The sequence below is a fragment of the Dendropsophus ebraccatus genome, chromosome 12, assembly GCF_027789765.1.
Source record: "Dendropsophus ebraccatus isolate aDenEbr1 chromosome 12, aDenEbr1.pat, whole genome shotgun sequence".
NCBI lineage: Eukaryota > Metazoa > Chordata > Amphibia > Anura > Hylidae > Dendropsophus > Dendropsophus ebraccatus.
This window is the reverse complement of record NC_091465.1, coordinates 92,011,025-92,035,240: the sequence shown is the minus strand read 5'-3', so window position 1 is coordinate 92,035,240 and position 24,216 is coordinate 92,011,025. Positions and strand designations below refer to the sequence as shown.

Here is a 24,216-nt window from a genome sequence, read left to right as displayed (position 1 = left end):
TCACAGGGCTGCATTTATTATAGGAGGACTATTCACGGGGGAATGTACTATAGGGGGACTACTCACAGGAGGAGAATCTACTATAGGGGGACTGCTCATAGGGGGCAGCAGAACAGGGGGGCTACTACTATAGGGGTAATACTCATAGTGGGGCATCAGTAATAGGAGGACTACTCATAGGGGAAATCTATAGGGGGACTACTCACAGGAGGCAGCAACATGGGGTATCTACTATAGGGGGCTATTCACAGGTTGGGGCTGGGGCTATCTATTATTGGGGAACTACTCACGGGGGGAGCAATCTACTATAGATGGGCTGCTCACAGGGGGGCATTTACTATAGAGGAACTACTCACAGGGGGGCATCTACTATAGGGAGACTACTCAGGGGGGTAATCTACTACAGGGGGACTACTCAATGAGAGCAGCAGCACGGAGGGCATCTACCATAGGTGGGACTACTCCCAGAGGGGGCATCTGTGTCAGAGGAGACCCCTACCTATGCTGGCCAGTGCTGTATTAGAAAAGAAGAGACCCCCACCAGTGCTGTATATGTGTTAGAGGAGAGGAGACCCCCACCTGTGCTGACCAGTACTGTATATGTGTTAGAGGAGAGGAGACCCCCCACCCCCACCTGTGCTAACCAGTACTGTATATGTGTTAGAGGAGAGGAGACCCCTACCTGTGCTGACCAGTGCTGTATATGTGTTAGAGGAGAGGAGACCCCCACCCACCTGTGCTGACCAGTACTGTATATGTGTTAGAGGAGAGGAGACCCCCCCCCCACACCTGTGCTGACCAGTACTGTATATGTGTTAGAGGAGAGGAGACCCCCACCCACCTGTGCTGACCAGTGCTGTATATGTGTCAGAGGAGAGGAGACCCCCCCCCACCTGTGCTGACCAGTACTGTACATGTGTCAGAGGAGAGGAGACCCCCCCCCCACACCTGTGCTGACCAGTGCTGTATATGTGTCAGAGGAGAGGAGACCCCCCCACCTGTGCTGACCAGTGCTGTATATGTGTTAGAGGAGAGGAAACCCCCCCCACCTGTGCTGACCAGTACTGTATATGTGTTAGAGGAGAGGAGACCCCCACCCCCCCACCTGTGCTGACCAGTGCTGTATATGTGTTAGAGGAGAGGAGACCCCCACCTGTGCTGACCAGTGCTGTATATGTGTCAGAGGAGAGGAGACCCCCCCCCACCTGTGCTGACCAGTGCTGTATATGTGTCAGAGGAGAGGAGACCCCCCCCCCACCTGTGCTGACCAGTGCTGTATATGTGTCAGAGGAGAGGAGACCCCCCCCACCTGTGCTGACCAGTACTGTATATGTGTTAGAGGAGAGGAGACCCCTACCTGTGCTGACCAGTGCTGTATATGTGTCAGAGGAGAGGAGACCCCCCCACCTGTGCTGACCAGTACTGTATATGTGTTAGAGGAGAGGAGACCCCCCCACCTGTGCTGACCAGTACTGTAAATGTGTTAGAGGAGAGGAGACCCCTACCTGTGCTGACCAGTGCTGTATATGTGTTAGAGGAGAGGAGACCCCGACTTGTGCTGACCAGTACTGTATATGTGTTAGAGGAGAGGAGACCCCCCCCCACACCTGTGCTGACCAGTGCTGTATATGTGTTAGAGGAGAGGAGACCCCCCCCCCACCTGTGCTGACCAGTGCTGTATATGTGTTAGAGGAGAGGAGACCCCGACCTGTGCTGACCAGTGCTGTATATGTGTCAGAGGAGAGGAAACCCCCCCCACCTGTGCTGACCAGTACTGTATATGTGTCAGAGGAGAGGAGACCCCCCCACCTGTGCTGACCAGTGCTGTATATGTGTTAGAGGAGAGGAGACCCCCCCCCACACCTGTGCTGACCAGTACTGTATATGTGTCAGAGGAGAGGAGACCCCCCCACCTGTGCTGACCAGTGCTGTATATGTGTCAGAGGAGAGGAGACCAGTACTTATTATTACAATTCTTCAGTCGTTTATTTATGTTACCTTCGACACATGTTCCGGGGGAGCCATAGCTAAAGGTCGACCCAATGCCCACACTCTGCAGGCCAAATTTCTTATTGGGATGTTGGACCCTGTGAGATGTCAGGCTGTTTCCGTAGTAGTATTCCAGCCAGCTGAAGACGGTCCCGGTGATTTCAGTCCACCTGGCGTTATACAGGGGTCTTCCATCGAATCTGAGGTCTGCGGTGGAGGAGCTCTCTGCTATGATGATGGCGTAGTTATCGATGCCGCGCTGACCATATAAGAAGTAAGAGCTACAGTAAGAGTCCAAGTCTTGGATGGTCATCAGGAATGGGTCATACTCAAACCTCTTGCCTCTTCCTCCCGTGCTGAAGAAGGTGACCTGAAGCGCCCCACTGGCTTGGATTTTCAGGGGTATCTTTGCCAGCTCTATCTCCAGCTTCTGGCCAGCCAACAGGTTTTCCTTTTTCTCATTTGTATTGAAGAAGTAGCTGACTTGGGTTTCACCTGCTGCGATGACAGAGACCAGGTCAGTCTTCTGCTGGAAGGATAGTGGGACCACAAGATAGTTGGTTCCCCAGCTTGAGACAGGGAGAAGCTGTTCACACACAAAGTTACACTGGGTATTCTTCTGAGCGCACGTGTGTCCACTCAATACGGCCACGGGGCTGGTGGAGAACACCCGCGACCCTGACAGGTCATCAGAGCTCAGCATCTGGAGTCCATGGAAGGCTGGAAGAGTTACGGTAACCACGCTGTTGGCCGCATGCCTCTGACCATTCACCTGGATTGAACCCGTGTTGTGAATCTCCACAGAAGCTTCTTCATTGGACGTGATGAGTGAAAACACCTTCGAAGAACCTGAAGCGCCAGTGTTTGGTGTCATGAGGTAATACTCAGTCCCCAGTGCAGACGTGGGGTACACAACGTTGGTCTCAGCACTGCGGTATCTGGAGTTCAGAAGTAGGACAGTGATGGGCTGGTCAGCCATGATGTGGACAATGTTCTTGTTGATCCCATTCCCTCGGAACTCGGTGGACTCTGGTAGAGGTACCGACACGGTGGTTCTGCCACCAATAATTAAGGTTCTGTGGAAACTTCCTCCCATGACCTTAATGGTCACGTTGGTCTTGCCTTGGGTGCCACTTATGCGGACCTCCTTCTTTTGATTACTTACGTTTGGTAACCCATTCTGCATGATGGTTGTGATGAACTCCGTTCCGATCATACTCGCCTGTCCCGCACCTGCCGAGTCACGATACAAGAGAATGCTTACTCCACCACATACAGTCCAACACTTCAGCAGATATTGGGTTGGATTTAAAGCAGAACTCAAGTCATGCAGAACCACCCCATGGGAGACCACCCCATGAAGAACCACCCCATACAAGACCACCTCATACAAGACCATCCCATGCGGGACCAACCCATGCGGGACCACCCCATACAAGACCGCCCCATACAAGACCACCCCATGCAGGACTACCCCATGCGGGACCAACCCATGCGGGAACACCCCATGCAGGACCACCTTATACAAGACCACCCCATGCAGGACTACCCCATGCGGAACTACCCCATGCAGGACCACCCCATGCAGGACCACCCCATGCAGGACTACCCCATGCAGGACTACCCCATGCAGGACCACCCCATGCAGGACTACCCCATGCGGGACCAACCCATGCGTGAACACCCCATGCAGGACCACCCCATACAAGACCACCCCATGCAGGACTACCCCATGCGGGACTACCCCATGCAGGACCACCCCATGCAGGACTACCCCATGCGGGACCAGTCCATGCAGGACCACCCCATGGGAGACCACCACATGGGAGATGACTCCATACAAGACCACCCCATACAAGACCACCCCATGCAGGACTACCCCATGCAGGACCACTCCATGCAGGACAACCCCATGCGGAACCACCTCATGTGGGACCACCCCATACAGGACCACTCCATGAGAGACCACCCCATGCGGGACTTCCCTTATGCAGGACTACCCCATGCGGGACCATCCCATGAGAGACAACCCCCATGCGGGACCACCCCATGCAGGACCACCCTATGCAGGAACACCCCATGCAGGACCACCCCATGCAGGACCACCCCATGCGGGACCACCCCATGCATGACCACTCCATGGAGGACCACCCCATGCGAGACCAACCTATGTAAAACATTACTACATATCACTGTATATTACTATATATTACTGTATATCACTGTATATTACTATATATTACTGTATATCACTATATATCACTGTATATCACTGTATATCACTGTATATCACTGTATATTACTATATATTACTGTATATTACTATATATCACTATATATTACTGTATATTACTATATATTACTGTATATTACTATATATTACTGTATATTACTATATATCACTGTATATTACTATATATTACTGTATATTACCTTATATCACTGTATATTACCGTATATTACTATATATCACTGTATATTACTATATATCACTGTATATTACTGTATATTACTGTATATCAATGTATATTACCGTATATTACTATATATCACTGTATATTACTGTATATTACCGTATATTACTATATATCACTGTATATTACTATATATCACTGTATATTACTGTATATCACTGTATATTACTATATATCACTGTATATTACTGTATATCACTGTATATTACTATATATCACTGTATATTACTGTATATTACTGTATATCACTGTATATCACTGTATATTACTATATATCACTGTATATTACTGTATATCACTGTATATTACTATATATCACTGTATATTACTGTATATTACTATATATCACTGTATATTACTGTATATTACTGTATATCACTATATATTACTGTATATCACTGTATATTACTATATATTACTGTATATCACTGTATATTACTATATATCACTGTATATCACTATATATTACTATATACTACTGTATATCACTATATATCACTGTTGTATATCGCGATCAGTATCTTACCACATAATAATTCTCCCCACATGTAAAACACCACAATCCAGAGGACGCCCATCCCTGCCAAACACAAAGACAAATGTTATTACAGGATCAATAGTGCTGAGCATCAGGTGACACTCCTGTACCCCAACTATCTGTGTCACTATCCTGTACCCCAACTATCAGTGTCACTGTCCTGTACCCCAACTATCAGTGTCACTGTCCTGTACCCCAACTATCAGTGTCACTGTCCTGTATCCCAAGTATAAGTGTCACTGTCCTGTACCCCATCAGTGTCACTGTCCTGTACCCCAACTATCGGTGTCACTGTCCTGTACCCCAACTATCGGTGTCACTGTCCTGTACCCCAACTATAAGTGTCACTGTCCTGTACCCCAACTATCAGTGTCACTGTCCTGTACCCCAACTATCAGTGTCACTGTCCTGTACCCCAACTATCAGTGTCACTGTCCTGTACCCCAACTATCAGTGTCACTGTCCTGTACCCCAACTATCAGTGTCACTGTCCTGTACCCCATCAGTGTCACTGTCCTGTACCCCAACTATCAGTGTCACTGTCCTGTACCCCAACTATCAGTGTCACTGTCCTGTACCCCAACTATAAGTGTCACTGTCCTGTATCCCAAGTATCGGTGTCACTGTCCTGTACCCCAACTATCAGTGTCACTGTCCTGTACCCCAACTATAAGTGTCACTGTCCTGTACCCCAACTATAAGTGTCACTGTCCTGTACCCCAACTATAAGTGTCACTGTCCTGTACCCCAACTATCGGTGTCACTGTCCTGTACCCCAACTATAAGTGTCACTGTCCTGTACCCCAACTATCGGTGTCACTGTCCTGTACCCCAACTATAAGTGTCACTGTCCTGTACCCCAACTATCGGTGTCACTGTCCTGTACCCCAACTATAAGTGTCACTGTCCTGTACCCCAAGTATCGGTGTCACTGTCCTGTATACTATTTACCATATAGTATGTGTATTATACAGCTCAGTATATACCGTATTTTATGTCTATAGAAGTTGTATACTATATATGTAATCTGGCCGAGCTCCAGGGAGAACAAATCTACAAAGAAATGAGTCCAGCTTCCAGCGCAATGGGCGCACGTGGGGTTATACAAAGCTTATGTCCCTGTACACACATGGCGGCATGTCCCCAACAAGACGCTGCTTGGCGCAGCCCTAATCATGGCCGTACTCCTTGGGGCACAGCCGCACTAAATACCTGCTAGGTGGAAGTGCCCGTCATCAGTAGCGGCCATGTCTCTCCAAGATGGCGATAATGGATAAGATGGATAAGATTCACCCCTAGAGACTGTGCAACTAATAAGATGATACTCTGTAAAAACAACCTAGATAGTAGACAGATATCCCTCTGGATTTGTACATACAATAGTACCAATTCTATAGCGAATAAACGATCACCAGGGCGCTGCAATTTGCTGAGAGAAATAGGAGACAATTCACACAGAAGAAATTAGGGGGAAAAAAATCACATAGGAAAAACGCATTGAGACGTGGACAAACCGAGATAAACACTAGTAAGATATATATATACACATATTTGTAGTTCTTTTGGCAGATTGATTCCTTGCAGGTAGCAGATATGGAGACAAAACATCCAGAAATCTCACCTCCCCTTGCTGAAGCGTATACTCTATATACTCTATATACTCTATATACTCTATATATGTTTGGTGGACCCTGATGAACGTCAATGAAATGTCTTGATGCCCCAGATGGGTTCTGGAGCCTAGATGCTCAATAACATGGAAGTGTTCGCATGCACGCGTCTTCAGTTTACGTGTAGTGCAGCCAACATACAGTACATTGCAATAGAAAAAGTATATAGAGTGTGTATACAGTATACGCTTCAGCAAGGGGAGGTGAGATGCAGAAACTACTGAAGGATAAAGAATCTTACTAGTGTTTATCTCGGTTTGTCTGTGTCTCAATGCGTTTTTTCCTATGTGATTTTTTTCCCCCTAATTTCTTCTGTGTGAATTGTCTCCTATTTCTCTCAGCAAATTGCAGCGCCCTGGTGATCGTTTATTCGCTATAGAATTGGTACTATTGTATGTACAAATCCAGAGGGATATCTGTCTACTATCTAGGTTGTTTTTACAGAGTATCATCTTATTAGTTGCACAGTCTCTAGGGGTGAATCTTATCCATCTTATCCATTATCCTGCGGCTGGGGGGGGGGGGGGGGTCGCCATCTTGGAGAGACATGGCCGCTACTGATGACTGGCACTTCCACCTAGCAGGTATTTAGTGCGGCTGTGCCCCAAGGAGTACGGCCATGATTAGGGCTGCGCCAAGCAGCGTCTTGTTGGGGCCATGCCGCCATGTGTGTACAGGGACATAAGCTTTGTATAACCCCACGTGCGCCCATTGTGCTGGAAGCTGGACTCATTTCTTTATTGGATCAATTAGTGGCACCTGTTGGAGTGAGAGCCGCGCTGTGAAGCCAAGTGGAATAGGGTAAGCTGGCTCGTAGTGGAGTAGGGTAAGCTGGCTCGTAGTGGAATAGGGTAAGCTGGCTCGTAGTGGAATAGGGTAAGCTGGCTCGTAGTGGAGTAGGGTAAGCTGGCTCGTAGTGGAGTAGGGTAAGCCGGCTCTTAGTGGAATAGGGTAAACTGGCTCGTAGTTTAATAGGGTAAGCTGGCTCATAGTGGAGTAGGGTAAGCCGGCTCATAGTGGAATAGGGTAAGCCAGCTCGTAGTGGAAAGGGGTAAGATGGCTCATAGTGGAATAGGGTAAGCTGGCTCATAGTGGAATAGGGTAAGCCGGCTCATAGTGGAATAGGGTAAACCGGCTCATAGTGGAATAGGGTAAGCCGGCTCGTAGTGGAATAGGGTAAGCCGGCTCGTAGTGGAAAGGGGTAAGATGGCTCATAGTGGAATAGGGTAAACCGGCTCATAGTGGAATAGGGTAAGCCGGCTCATAGTGGAATAGGGTAAGCCGGCTCATAGTGGAATAGGGTAAGCCGGCTCATAGTGGAGTAGGGTAAGCTGGCTCATAGTGGAATAGGGTAAGCTGGCCCGTAGTGGAATAGGGTAAGCTGGCTTCTTTTTTCTATATACTAAAACAAATCTACAAACCAGTCCGACCGCTGCTGAGGAGGAGCCGGAATAATCAGCTATAATCACCGTATAATGAAATCACTGCCAGGAGATTATCACATCACTCAGCACCGATCCTGACACGGCAGCCGCAGGGAGATACAGCCGGGACCTGTCATAATAACACAATAATATGGGGGGGTACCTGCTGTCCATGATATGTGGGGGGGGGGGGGGGTATGGTGTTTGGGCTGGGGGGGTACCTGCTATCCATGATATGTGGGGGGGGGGTATGGTGTGTGGGCTGGGGGGGGGGGTACCCTGCTATCCATGATATGTGGGGGGGGGGGGGTATGGTGTGTGGGCTGGGGGGGTACCCTGCTATCCATGATATGTGGGGGGGGGGGGGGTATGGTGTGTGGGCTGGGGGGGTACCTGCTATCCATGATATGTGGGGGGGGGGGTATGGTGTGTGGGCTGGGGGGGTACCTGCTATCCATGATATGTGGGGGGGGGTATGGTGTGTGGGCTGGGGGGGGTACCTGCTATCCATGATATGTGGGGGGGGGTATGGTGTGTGGGCTGGGGGGGTACCCTGCTGTCCATGATATGTGGGGGGGGATATGGTGTGTGGGCTGGGGGGGTACCCTGCTATCCATGATATGTGGGGGGGGGGTATGCTGTGTGGGCTGGGGGGGTACCCTGCTATCCATGATATGTGGGGGGGGGTATGGTGTGTGGGCTGGGGGGGTACCCTGCTGTCCATGATATGTGGGGGGGGATATGGTGTGTGGGCTGGGGGGGTACCCTGCTATCCATGATATGTGGGGGGGGGGTATGGTGTGTGGGCTGGGGGGGGGGGTACCCTGCTATCCATGATATGTGGGGGGGGGGTATGGTGTGTGGGCTGGGGGGGTACCCTGCTATCCATGATATGTGGGGGGGTACCCTGCTGTCCATGATATGTGGGGGGGGTATGGTGTGTGGGCTGGGGGGGTACCCTGCTATCCATGATATGTGGGGGGGGTATGGTGTGTGGGCTGGGGGGGTACCCTGCTATCCATGATATGTGGGGGGAGGCGGGTATGGTGTGTGGGCTGGGGGGGGGTACCCTGCTATCCATGATATGTGGGGGGAGGCGGGTATGGTGTGTGGGCTGGGGGGGGGTACCCTGCTATCCATGATATGTGGGGGGGGTATGGTGTGTGGGCTGGGGGGGGGGTACCCTGCTATCCATGATATGTGGGGGGGGTATGGTGTGTGGGCTGGGGGGGTACCCTGCTATCCATGATATGTGGGGGGGGCTATGGTGTGTGGGCTGGGGGGGGGGTACCCTGCTATCCATGATATGTGGGGGGGGGGGGTATGGTGTGTGGGCTAGGGGGGTACCTGCTATCCATGATATGTGGGGGGGGGTATGGTGTGTGGGCTGGGGGGGGGGTACCCTGCTATCCATGATATGTGGGGGGGGGTATGGTGTGTGGGCTGGGGGGGTACCCTGCTATCCATGATATGTGGGGGGGGCTATGGTGTGTGGGCTGGGGGGGGGGTACCCTGCTATCCATGATATGTGGGGGGGGTATGGTGTGTGGGCTGGGGGGGGGTACCCTGCTATCCATGATATGTGGGGGGATATGGTGTGTGGGCTGGGGGGGTACCTGCTATCCATGATATGTGGGGGGGGGGGGTATGGTGTGTGGGCTGGGGGGGTACCCTGCTATCCATGATATGTGCGGGGGGGGGGGGGTATGGTGTGTGGGCTGGGGGGGTACCCTGCTATCCATGATATGTGGGGGGGGTATGGTGTGTGGGCTGGGGGGGTACCCTGCTATCCATGATATGTGGGGGGATATGGTGTGTGGGCTGGGGGGGGTACCCTGCTATCCATGATATGTGGGGGGGGGTATGGTGTGTAGGCTGGGGGGGTACCCTGCTATCCATGATATGTGCGGGGGGGGGGGTTATGGTGTGTGGGCTGGGGGGGTACCCTGCTATCCATGATATGTGGGGGGATATGGTGTGTGGGCTGGGGGGGTACCCTGCTATCCATGATATGTGGGGGGATATGGTGTGTGGGCTGGGGGGGGTACCCTGCTATCCATGATATGTGGGGGGGGGGTATGGTGTGTGGGCTGGGGGGGGGTACCCTGCTATCCATGATATGTGGGGGGGGGGGGTATGGTGTGTGGGCTGGGGGGGTACCCTGCTATCCATGATATGTGGGGGGGGGGGTATGGTGTGTGGGCTGGGGGGGGTACCCTGCTATCCATGATATGTGGGGGGGGGGGGGGTATGGTGTGTGGGCTGGGGGGGGTACTCTGCTATCCATGATATGTGGGGGGGGGGGGGTATGGTGTGTGGGCTGGGGGGGTACCCTGCTATCCATGATATGTGGGGGGGGGGATTTGGTGTGTGGGCTGGGGGGGTACCTGCTATCCATGATATGTGGGGGGGTATGGTGTGTGGGCTGGGGGGGGTACCCTGCTATCCATGATATGTGGGGGGGTATGGTGTGTGGGCTGGGGGGGTACCCTGCTATCCATGATATGTGCGGGGGGGGGGGGTATGGTGTGTGGGCTGGGGGGGTACCTGCTATCCATGATATGTGGGGGGGGGGGATTTGGTGTGTGGGCTGGGGGGGTACCTGCTATCCATGATATGTGGGGGGGTATGGTGTGTGGGCTGGGGGGGTACCCTGCTATCCATGATATGTGGGGGGGTATGGTGTGTGGGCTGGGGGGGTACCCTGCTATCCATGATATGTGCGGGGGGGGGGGGTATGGTGTGTGGGCTGGGGGGGGTACCCTGCTATCCATGATATGTGGGGGGGGGGTATGGTGTGTGGGCTGGGGGGGGGTACCCTGCTATCCATGATATGTGCGGGGGGGGGGTATGGTGTGTGGGCTGGGGGGGGTACCCTGCTATCCATGATATGTGCGGGGGGGGGGGTATGGTGTGTGGGCTGGGGGGGGTACCCTGCTATCCATGATATGTGCGGGGGGGGGGTATGGTGTGTGGGCTGGGGGGGGTACCCTGCTATCCATGATATGTGGGGGGGGGGGTATGGTGTGTGGGCTGGGGGGGGTACCCTGCTATCCATGATATGTGGGGGGGGGGGTATGGTGTGTGGGCTGGGGGGGTACCCTGCTATCCATGATATGTGGGGGGTGGGGGGATATGCTGTGTGGGCTGGGGGGGGGGTTGTTGCCGGGGCTGTTTTCCTTTCCTCTTTATATCTATGTAATAATCTTCTGACATCGGCTATGTATTCTCACTACACTAGGGGATATTTATAGATGAGGGATATTTTTTCATTTCTTTCCATGTTTCCTTCTTGGCGTATACTCAAATCTATAATTCATAAGATTCCTCTCCGTGTTCCCACATGTCCGCGCCCAGAAGTCGCCCATTATTTGTCTTCTCTATTATGCAACTATGTCGTAACCTAATAACCCGGCTACTGGCCTCCATCCAGTGCTATTCGGGCCGTGTCCTGGGACTGAGGATATGGCTGTGGATGTGGCTGTGGATATAGCTGTGTATATGGCTGAGGATATGGCTGTGGATGTGGCTGAGGATATAGCGGTGGATGTGGCAGAGAATATGGCTGTGGCTGAGGATATGGCTGTGTATATGGCTGAGGATATGGCTGTGGATGTGGATGTGGCTGAGGATATGGCTGTGGATGTGGATGTGGCTGTGGATGTGGCTGAGGATGTGGATGTGGCTGAGGATGTGGATGTGGCTGAGGATGTGGATGTGGCTGAGGATGTGGATGTGGCTGTGGATGTGGATGTGGCTGTGGATGTGGATGTGGCTGAGGATATAGCGGTGGATGTGGCAGAGAATATGGCTGTGGCTGAGGATATGGTTGAGGATGTGGCTGAGGATGTGGCAGAGAATATGGCTGTGGCTGAGGATATGGTTGAGGATATGGCGGTGGATGTGGATGTGGCTGTGGCGGTGAATGTGGCTGAGGATATGGCTGTAGATGTGGCTGTGGATATGGCAGTGGATATGGATTTGGCTGTGGTTGTGGCAGTGGATATGGCAGTGGCTGCGGATGTGGTTGTGGATGTGGCAGTGGCTGTAGATATGGCTGAGAATATGGTTGTGGCTGTGAATGTGGCTGTGGATATGGCTGTGGCTGAGGATATGGCTGTGGATGTGGATGTGGCTGTGGCTGAGGATATGGCTGTGGATGTGGATGTGGCTGTGGATGTGGCTGAGGATATGGCTGTGGATGTGGCTGAGGATGTGGATGTGGCTGTGGATGTGGCTGAGGATATAGAGGTGGATGTGGCAGAGAATATGGCTGTGGCTGAGGATATGACTATGGATGTGGATGTGGCGGTGGATGTGGCAGAGCATATGGCTGTGGCTGAGGATATGACTATGGATGTGGATGTGGCGGTGGATGTGGCAGAGAATATGGCTGTGGCTGAGGATATGGTTGAGGATGTGGCTGTGGATATGGCGGTGGATGTGGCTGTGGATGTGGCAGAGAATATGGCTGTGGCTGAGGATATGGTTGAGGATATGGCTGTGGATATGGCGGTGGATGTGGCTGTGGATGTGGCTGTGGCGGTGAATGTGGCTGAGGATATGGCTGTGGATGTGGCTGTGGATGTGGCAGTGGATATGGCAGTGACTGCGGATTTGGCTGTGGTTGTGGCTGTGGTTGTGGCTGTGGATGTGGCTGTGGATGTGGCTGTGGCGGTGAATGTGGCTGAGGATATGGCTGTAGATGTGGCTGTGGATGTGGCAGTGGATATGGCAGTGGCTACGGATTTGGCTGTAGTTGTGGCTGTGGATGTGGCAGTGGATATGGCAGTGGCTGCGGATGTGGTTGTGGCTGTGGATGTGGCTGTGGATGTGGCTGTGGATGTGGCGGTGAATGTGGCTGAGGATATGGCTGTAGATGTGGCTGTGGATGTGGCAGTGGATATGGCAGTGGCTACGGATTTGGCTGTAGTTGTGGCTGTGGATGTGGCAGTGGATATGGCAGTGGCTGCGGATGTGGTTGTGGCTGTGGATGTGGCGTAGGATGTGGATAAGGCTGTGGTTGTGGCAGTGGCTGTAGATATGGCTGAGAATATGGTTGTGGCTGTGAATGTGGCTGTGGATATGGCTGTGGCTGAGGATATGGCTGTGGATATGGCTGTGGATATGGCTGTGGATATGGCTGAGGATATGGCTGAGGATGTGGATGTGGCTGTGGATATGGCTGTGGACATGGCTGTTGATATGGCTGTGAATATGGCTGTGGATATGGCGGTGGATGTGGCTGTGGTAGTGGATGTAGCGGTGGATGTGGCTGAGGATATGGCTGAGAATGTGGATATGGCTGTGGATGTGGCTGAGGATATGGCTGAGAATGTGGATATGGCTGTGGATGTGGCTGAGGATATGGCTGTGGATGTGGCTGTAGATGTGGATGTGGTTGTGGCAGGGGTTGTGGATGTGGATATAGCAGTGGATGTGGCTGTGGATATGGCTGTGGCGGTGGATGTGGCTGAAGATATGGCTGAGAATATGGCAGTGGCTGTGGCAGTGGATATGACTGTGGATGTGGCTGTGGTTGTGGCTGTGGATATGGATGTGGATATGGCTGTGGATATGGCTGAGATGTGGCAGTGGTTATGGATATGGCTGAGAATATGGCTGTGGATATGGCTGAGATGTGGTTGTGGATATGGCTGAGATGTGGTTGTGGATATGGCTGAGATGTGGTTGTGGCTGTGAATATGGTTATGGCTGTGGATGTTAATATGGCAGTGGTTGTGGCAGTGGATATGACTGTGGATGTGGGTGAGATGTGGCAGTGGGTGTGGCTGTGGATATGGCTGAGGATATGGCTGAGGATATGACTGAGGAAGTGGCGGTGGATATGGCTGTGGCTGGGGATATTGCAGAGGATAATCTGTGAGTTTTTGTGGCTCTCACCCTACATGTTGATGCTCTGCAAATCCCCATAGAAAAGCTCTCCTGCTCTGGACAGTTCCTGACATGGACAGAGGTGGCAGCAGAGAGCACTGTGTCAGACTGGAGATAATACACCACTTCCTGCAGGACATACAGCAGCTGATAAGTACTGGAAGACTGGAGATTTTTACATAAAAGTAAATTACAAATTATGTAAACTTTCTGACACCAGTTGATTTGAAAGAAAAATATTTTGGCTGGAGTTCCCTTTTAAGGAGATAAGTTGACCTCAAGTTACCAGAGGTCAGAGGAAAATATTCTGCACCATCATGAAATTTTTGTTTGGGTGAAGATAAGTCTCACAATGCGGCAGGAAGCGGAGCTGTGGAGTGCTTTACTAGGAGGATTAAGTGTTCCTGCAGTAATCAGGCTGCTATGCCTCTGCCTGGCCTCCCTCTGCCTGGCCGCCCTCTGCCTGGCCGCCCTCTGCCTGGACTCCCTCTGCCTGGCCGCCCTCTGCCTGGCCGCCCTCTGCCTGGCCGCCCTCTGCCTGTCCTCCCTCTGCCTGTCCTCCCTCTGCCTGTCCTCCCTCTGCCTGTCCGCCCTCTGCCTGGCCTCCCTCTGCCTGTCCTCCCTCTGCCTGGCCTTCCTCTGCCTGGCCTCCCTCTGCCTGGCCGCCCTCTGCCTGTCCTCCCTCTGCCTGGCCACCCTCTGCCTGGCCTCCCTCTGCCTGTCCTCCCTCTGCCTGGCCGCCCTCTGCCTGGCCGCCCTCTGCCTGGCCGCCCTCTGCTTTTTTGCCCTCCTCCTGGACTCCCTCTTCCTGGCCGCCCTCTACCTGGCCTCCCTCTGCCTGTCCTCCCTCTGCCTGTCCTCCCTCTGCCTGGCCGCCCTCTGCCTGGCCTCCCTCTGCCTGGCCGCCCTCTGCTTTTCTGCCCTCTTCCTGGCCACCCTCTGTCTGGCCTCCCTCTGCCTGGCCGCCCTCCTGGACTCCCTCTTCCTGGCCGCCCTTTTCTTGGCCTCCCTCTGCCTGGCCGCCCTCTGCCTGGCCGCCCTCTGCCTGGCCGCCCTCTTCCTGGCCTTCCTCTGCCTGGCCTCCCTCTGCCTGGCCGCCCTCTGCCTGGCCGCCCTCTTCCTGGCCTTCCTCTGCCTGGCCTCCCTCTGCCTGGCCGCCCTCTGCCTGGCCGCACCCTCTTCCTGGCCTCCCTCTTCCTGGTCGCCCTCTGCCTGGCCGCCCTTTGCTTTTCTGCCCTCTTCCTGGCTGCCCTCTGGCTGGCCTCCTTCTTTCTGGCCTCCTTCTTCCTGGCCTCCCTCTGCCTGGCCGCCCTTTGCCATACATACATATATACATACACATAGTACATATATACATACACATAGTATACACATAGTACATATATACATACACATAGTATACACATAGTACATATATACACACACATAGTATACACATAGTACATATATACATACACATAGTACATATATACATACACATAGTATACACATAGTACATATATACATACACATAGTATACACATAGTACATATATACATACACATAGTATACACATAGTACATATATACATACACATAGTATACACATAGTACATATATACACACACACAGTATACACATAGTACATATATAGATACACATAGTATACACATAGTACATATATAAATACACATAGTATACACATAGTACATATATACATACACATAGTATACACATAGTACATATATACACACACATAGTATACACATAGTACATATATACATACACGTAGTATACACACAGTACATATATACATACACATAGTATACACATAGTATATATATACATACACATAGTACACATATACATACACATAGTATACACATAATACATATATACAATACACATAGTATACACATAGTACATATATACATACACATAGTACATATATACATACACATAGTATACACATAGTACATATATACATACACATAGTATACACACAGTACATATATACATACACATAGTATACACATAGTACATATATACATACACATAGTATACACATAATACATATATACATACACATAGTATACACATAGTACATATATACATACACATAGTACATATATACATACACATAGTATACACATAGTACATATATACATACACATAGTATACACATAGTACATATATACATACACATAGTATACACATAGTACATATATACAATCACATAGTATACACATAGTACATATATACATACACATAGTATACACATAGTACATATACATACACATAGTACATATATACATACACATAGTACATATATACATAGTACATATATACATACACATAGTATACACATAGTACATATATAAATACACATAGTATACACATAGTACATATATACATACACATAGTATACACATAGTACATATATAGATACACATAGTATACACATAGTACATATATACATACACATAGTACATATATACATACACATAGTATACACATAGTACATATATACACACACATAGTATACACATAGTACATATATACATACACGTAGTATACACACAGTACATATATACATACACATAGTATACACATAGTACATATATACATACACATAGTATACACATAGTACATATATACATACACATAGTACATATATACATACACATAATATACACATAGTACATATATACATACACATAGTACATATATACATACACATAGTATACACATAGTACATATATACATACACGTAGTATACACATAGTACATATATACATACATAGTATACACAGAGTACATATATAAATACACATAGTATACACATAGTACATATATACATACACATAGTATACACATAGTACATATATACATACACATAGTATACACATAGTACATATATACATACACATAGTATACACATAGTACATATATAAATACACATAGTATACACATAGTACATATATACATACACATAGTATACACATAGTACATATATACATACACATAGTATACACATAGTACATATATACATACACATAGTATACACATAGTACATATATACATACATAGTATACACAGAGTACATATATAAATACACATAGTATACACATAGTACATATATACATACACATAGTACATATATACATACACATAGTATACACAGAGTACATATATAAATACACATAGTATACACATAGTACATATATACATACACATAGTATACACATAGTACATATATACATACACATAGCATACACATAGTACATATATATACATACACATAGTATACACATAGTACATATATACATACACATAGTATACACATAGTACATATATACATACACACAGTATACACACAGTACATATATACATACACATAGTATACACATAGTATATATATAAATACACATAGTATACACATAGTACATATATACATACACATAGTATATATATACATACACATAGTATACACATAGTACATATATACATACACATAGTATACACATAGTACATATATACATACACATAGTATACACATAGTACATATATACACATAGTACATATATATACACACATAGTATACACACAGTACATAAATATACATACACATAGTATACACACAGTACATATATATACATACACATAGTATACACATAGTACACATATACATACACATAGTATACACACATAGTACACATATACATACACATAGTATACACATAGTACATATATACATACACATAGTATACACACAGTACATATATATACATACACATAGTATACACATAGTACATATATACATACACAGGGCCACATGTATCATCCGGCGGACGGATGATTTTTGGCGGAAAGTGCCGATTTGCGTATTATTTTATACGCAAATGGCAGATTTGCGAATAAAATAATCGCAAATCGGCACTTTCCGCCGAGTACGCCAGGGGGCGGAAAGGGGGCGGAAAGTAGGCGGGAAGTGGGCGGAACGGAGGGCGCGGACTCAGAGTCCGCGCGATTTATCATCCGTTCCGCCCAATTCTACGCCGAAAACCTACTCCAGTCCTCAGCTGGCGTAGGTTTTCGGCGGTGCGCACCGGCGCGCACAGGATTTATGTACAGGCAGTCCGCCTCTACATAAATCCCCGTACCGCCGGAGCTGCGGGGGCATTTTTAAGTCCGGCGTAAAAAACGCCGGACTTAATAAATGCCTCCCACATAGTATACACACAGTACATATATATACATACACATAGTATACACACAGTACATATATATACATACACATAGTATACACATAGTACATATATACATACACGTAGTATACACACAGTACATATATATACATACACATAGTATACACATAGTACATATATACATACACATAGTACATATATACATACACGTAGTATACACATAGTACATATATACATACACATAGTATACACATAGTACATATATACATACACATAGTATACACATAGTACATATATACATACACATAATATACACACAGTACATATATATACATACACATAGTATACACACAGTACATATATATACATACACATAGTATACACATAGTACATATATACATACACATAGTACATATATACATACACGTAGTATACACACAGTACATATATATACATACACATAGTATACACATATTTATATACAACAGTTCAATTCAAACAATATTACCAAAATCTATCGGACTGTGCTTATCCTGTATATCTAGTCCAGCAGATCCATCAGATAAGACGATCTATCTATAACAATTAGACCAATAAACTACCAGATCAGCCAAAAGATTATATATTCTATGCAACAAAAAACATTAAAATACATAATAACCAAAAGGAAACAATTCTCCAGCACTTGACTGTATAACTTGAGTGGTGGGTATATATATATATATATATATATATATATATATATTACATGTGTAGCATTAATCAGGTTTCATTCAATAATGGAGTATACTAACATAATAAATAATTGAGGGGGGGGGGGCATGTATTACATCCTGATAGAAAATACATGTATCACAGGAAAACAGTAAATGGTGCAATCCCAGCGTCCATTGTGCTATCCCCCCCCCCCAACTCCGACTGCTCATCTGTCACATATACTTATGCTCCTATTGCACCTTACCCATCATGTAAATGCAGGAGTACCTGCTGACACTGTTATAGAGATATATAGAGGATATAGAGGTCAGGAGACACATGGGACCTGTCATATATCTGTCTGTGCTTCCAGACTGCTGACACTGTTATATAGAGGTCAGGAGACACATGGGACCTGTCATATATCTGTCTGTGCTTCCAGACTGCTGACACTGTTATATAGAGGTCAGGAGACACATGGGACCCCTCATATATCTGTCTGTGCTTCCAGACTGCTGACACTGTTATATAGAGGTCAGGAGACACATGGGACCTGTCATATATCTGTCTGTGCTTCCAGACTGCTGACACTGTTATATAGAGGTCAGGAGACACATGGGACCCCTCATATATCTGTCTGTGCTTCCAGACTGCTGACACTGTTATATAGAGGTCAGGAGACACACGGGACCTGTCATATATCTGTCTGTGCTTCCAGACTGCTGACACTGTTATATAGAGGCCAGGAGACACATTGGACCAGTCATATATCTGTATATGCTTCCAGACTGCTGACACTGTTATATAGAGGCCAGGAGACACATTGGACCCCTCATATATCTCTCTGTGCTTCCTGACTACTGACACTGTTATATAGAGGTCAGGAGACACATTGGACCAGTCATATATCTGTCTGTGCTTCCAGACTGCTGACACTGTTATATAGAGGTCAGGAGACACATGGGACCTGTCATATATCTGTCTGTGCTTCCAGACTGCTGACACTGTTATATAGAGGTCAGGAGACACATGGGACCCCTGATATATCTGTCTGTGTTTCCAGACTGCTGACACTGTTATATAAAGGCCAGGAGACACATTGGACCAGTCATATATCTGTATATGCTTCCAGACTGCTGACACTGTTATATAGAGGCCAGGAGACACATTGGACCCCTCATATATCTCTCTGTGCTTCCTGACTGCTGACACTGTTATATAGAGGTCAGGAGACACATGGGACCTGTCATATATCTGTCTGTGCTTCCAGACTGCTGACACTGTTATATAGAGGTCAGGAGACACATGGGACCTGTCATATATCTGTCTGTGCTTCCAGACTGCTGACACTGTTATATAGAGGCCAGGAGACACATGGGACCCCTGATATATCTGTCTGTGCTTCCAGACTGCTGACACTGTTATATAGAGGTCAGGAGACACATGGGACCTGTCATATAGCTGTCTGTGCTTCCAGACTGCTGACACTGTTATATAGAAGTCAGGAAACACATGGGACCTGTCATATATCTGTCTGTGCTTCCAGACTGCTGACACTGTTATATAGAGGCCAGGAGACACATGGGACCACTGATATATCTGTCTGTGCTTCCAGACTGCTGACACTGTTATATAGAGGTCAGGAGACACATGGGACCTGTCATATATCTGTCTGTGCTTCCAGACTGCTGACACTGTTATATAGAGGCCAGGAGACACATGGGACCTGTCATATATCTGTCTGTGCTTCCAGACTGCTGACACTGTTATATAGAGGTCAGGAGACACATGGGACCTGTCATATATCTGTCTGTGCTTCCAGACTGCTGACACTGTTATATAGAGGTCAGGAGACACATGGGACCTGTCATATATCTGTCTGTGCTTCCAGACTGTTGACACTGTTATATAGAGGTCAGGAGACACATGGGACCTGTCATATATCTGTCTGTGCTTCTAGACTGCTGACACTGTTATATAGAGGTCAGGAGACACATGGGACCCCTGATATATCTGTCTGTGTTTCCAGACTGCTGACACTGTTATATAGAGGCCAGGAGACACATTGGACCAGTCATATATCTGTATATGCTTCCAGACTGCTGACACTGTTATATAGAGGCCAGGAGACACATTGGACCCCTCATATATCTCTCTGTGCTTCCTGACTGCTGACACTGTTATATAGAGGTCAGGAGACACATGGGACCTGTCATATATCTGTCTGTGCTTCCAGACTGCTGACACTGTTATATAGAGGTCAGGAGACACATGGGACCTGTCATATATCTGTCTGTGCTTCCAGACTGCTGACACTGTTATATAGAGGTCAGGAGACACATGGGACCTGCCATATATCTGTCTGTGCTTCCAGACTGCTGACACTGTTATATAGAGGTCAGGAGACACATGGGACCTGTCATATATCTGTCTGTGCTTCCAGACTGCTGACACTGTTATATAGAGGTCAGGAGACACATGGGACCTGTCATATCTCTGTCTGTGCTTCCAGACTGCTGACACTGTTATATAGAGGTCAGGAGACACATGGGACCCCTGATATATCTGTCTGTGCTTCCAGACTGCTGACACTGTTATATAGAGGCCAGGAGACACATGGGACCCCTGATATATCTGTCTGTGCTTCCAGACTGCTGACACTGTTATATAGAGGTCAGGAGACACATGGGACCTGTCATATAGCTGTCTGTGCTTCCAGACTGCTGACACTGTTATATAGAAGTCAGGAAACACATGGGACCTGTCATATATCTGTCTGTGCTTCCAGACTGCTGACACTGTTATATAGAGGCCAGGAGACACATGGGACCACTGATATATCTGTCTGTGCTTCCAGACTGCTGACACTGTTATATAGAGGTCAGGAGACACATGGGACCTGTCATATATCTGTCTGTGCTTCCAGACTGCTGACACTGTTATATAGAGGTCAGGAGACACATGGGACCGGTCATATCTGTCTGTGCTTCCAGACTGCTGACACTGTTATATAGAGGTCAGGAGACACATGGGACCTGTCATATATCTGTCTGTGCTTCCAGACTGCTGACACTGTTATATAGAGGTCAGGAAACTCATGATACCTGTTGTATATCTGTCTGTGCTTCCAGACTGCTGACACTGTTATATAGAGGTCAGGAGACACATGATACCTGTCATATATCTGTCTGTGCTTCCAGACTGCTGACACTGTTATATAGAGGCCAGGAGACACATGGGACCAGTCATATATCTGTCTGTGCTTCCAGACTGCTGACACTGTTATATAGAGGTCAGGAAACACATGGGACCTGTCATATATCTGTCTGTGCTTCCAGACTGCTGACACTGTTATATAGAGGCCAGGAGACACATTGGACCCCTCATATATCTGTATATGCTTCCAGACTGCTGACACCGTTATATAGAGGTCAGGAAACACATGATACCTGTCGTATATCTATCTGTTCACCTAGACTGCTGACACTGTTATATAGAGGCCAGGAGACACATGGGACCAGTCATATATCTGTCTGTGCTTTCAGACTGCTGACACTGTTATATAGAGGCCAGGAGACACATGGGACCTGTCATATATCTGTCTGTGCTTCCAGAACATAGAGAGATGCTTCTATTTTCCAGTGCAAAGTGTCATCTATATTATTACTACATTGATAGGAGGATAGAGAGATCCTATGGGCCCCATCTATCACCCACTAGTATTGCTGAACTAAGAATGGGAAGAGTCCCCTTGGGCTCCTGAGGTTTTGTGCCCCTTCTGCACCTTTACAAGGAGTCATGATGATATTAAAGAGGCCCCAACCGGCATCGGACCCCCTCATCCACTCCCCCGGAGTCAGCAGAAGTCAGTAGGAATGGGTCGGAGGGTTGGGCCATCCAGAAAGAGGCGGCCAATTACCCACTCTATAGTTCCATGGGGCCCCTCTCTATTACATCACAATTCTGACGCCCCCCACCTAACCTCAGGAATGGAAGCCATCGGCGACTTATTATTGTTTTCTAACACTGTATTTAAATATTATTTCTCTTTTTTTTTTTTTTTTTTTCAATTCAAAAATTCAAAAAAAAAAAAAATCTAATAATAATAATAATAATAATAATAAAAATCTAGTGACATTGCCTCCCTTTGTGTCTTAGAAGAGAAGTGTGCAGCTTAGCGGAGGTCTTACCTGCTCCTCTGTGCCCAGGACTGTGCCGCCGCCGCCGTGCCGCAGGGCAGTGTTTATATAGGACACCGGATCACTCACCAACAACACACAATTTACATATCTAAAAAAGTCACCAGGTCCAGTGATCCGCCCTTCACCATTGTGTAAGACGCCTCCAGCTGAGTAAGGAGCCTGGCACCCGACCAACATGAAGATTGATGGTAACATGACAAGGAAACCGGGAGGAGGATTCCCATCTCTGGGTGACATCTCTATAGGACTGGATGTCCACAGGGTCACACCCCTCCTCAGGTATGGGGCTGCCTCCTCACCTACCCCATACCCCATCCAGGGTCCCTATAGAAAACCTAGCTGCTGCCTGGACCCTGACCACTGATGATGTCACATGCCCTTTCTAAGGATAATGAATGGAGTGGGCTGGCCATGGCCAGATCGGCCATATGGGGGTGGGGCAGTGCTCCTAACTCCTGGTCAGAGTATTAAGATGTTAGTATGGGTGACCGGGTAAATGTGCCGGGGGTGAGAGCCGCACTACAAACTCTTCTGATGTCATGTGCCGGGGGTGAGAGCCGCACTACAAACTCTTCTGATGTCATGTGCCGGGGGTGAGAGCCGCACCACAAACGCTTCTGATGTCATGTGCCGGGGGTGAGAGCCGCACCACAGATGATAATTGTGTCATGTGCAGGGGGTGAGAGCCGCACCACAGACGCTTCTGATGTCATGTGTCGGGGGTGAGAGCCGCACCAGAGCCGTTCCTGGTGTCATGTGTCGGGGGTGAGAGCCGCACCACAGACGTTCCTGGTGTCATGTGTCGGGGGTGAGAGCCGCACCAGAGCCGTTCCTGGTGTCATGTGTCGGGGGTGAGAGCCGCACCACAGACGCTTCTGATGTCATGTGTCGGGGGTGAGAGCCGCACCAGAGCCGTTCCTGGTGTCATGTGTCGGGGGTGAGAGCCGCACCAGAGCCGTTCCTGGTGTCATGTGCCGGGGGTTAGAGCCGCACCACAGATGATAATTGTGTCATGTGCAGGGGGTGAGAGCCGCACCACAGACGCTTCTGATGTCATGTGTCGGGGGTGAGAGCCGCACCAGAGCCGTTCCTGGTGTCATGTGTCGGGGGTGAGAGCCGCACCAGAGCCGTTCCTGGTGTCA

At 48.3% G+C, this 24,216-nt stretch overlaps 2 protein-coding genes across 2 annotated transcripts in view; both read right to left on the bottom strand.

Annotated features, from left to right (window-relative positions):
- LOC138769948 (IgGFc-binding protein-like) overlaps positions 1-23,099 on the bottom strand; it is a 133,835-nt gene extending 110,736 nt beyond the window's left edge. The window contains exons 1-3 of the mRNA XM_069948721.1: positions 23,063-23,099; positions 4,990-5,043; positions 1,999-3,222 (exon numbers count right to left, since the gene is read on the bottom strand). Of these exons, the coding sequence (XP_069804822.1) occupies positions 1,999-3,222; positions 4,990-5,041 (1,276 nt within the window). The 5' untranslated portion in view covers positions 5,042-5,043; positions 23,063-23,099. The remainder of the gene's footprint in view (positions 1-1,998; positions 3,223-4,989; positions 5,044-23,062) is intronic.
- On the bottom strand, positions 12,667-14,029 carry LOC138769900 (uncharacterized; the record flags this gene model as incomplete). Its single annotated transcript, XM_069948635.1, has 2 exons — positions 14,000-14,029; positions 12,667-13,953 (listed from the first exon to the last, which is right to left on the bottom strand). Coding segments are annotated over exons 1-2 (1,317 nt in total), but the record flags the coding sequence as incomplete, so codon positions are not given.
- Positions 23,100-24,216: the final 1,117 nt, after the last annotated feature.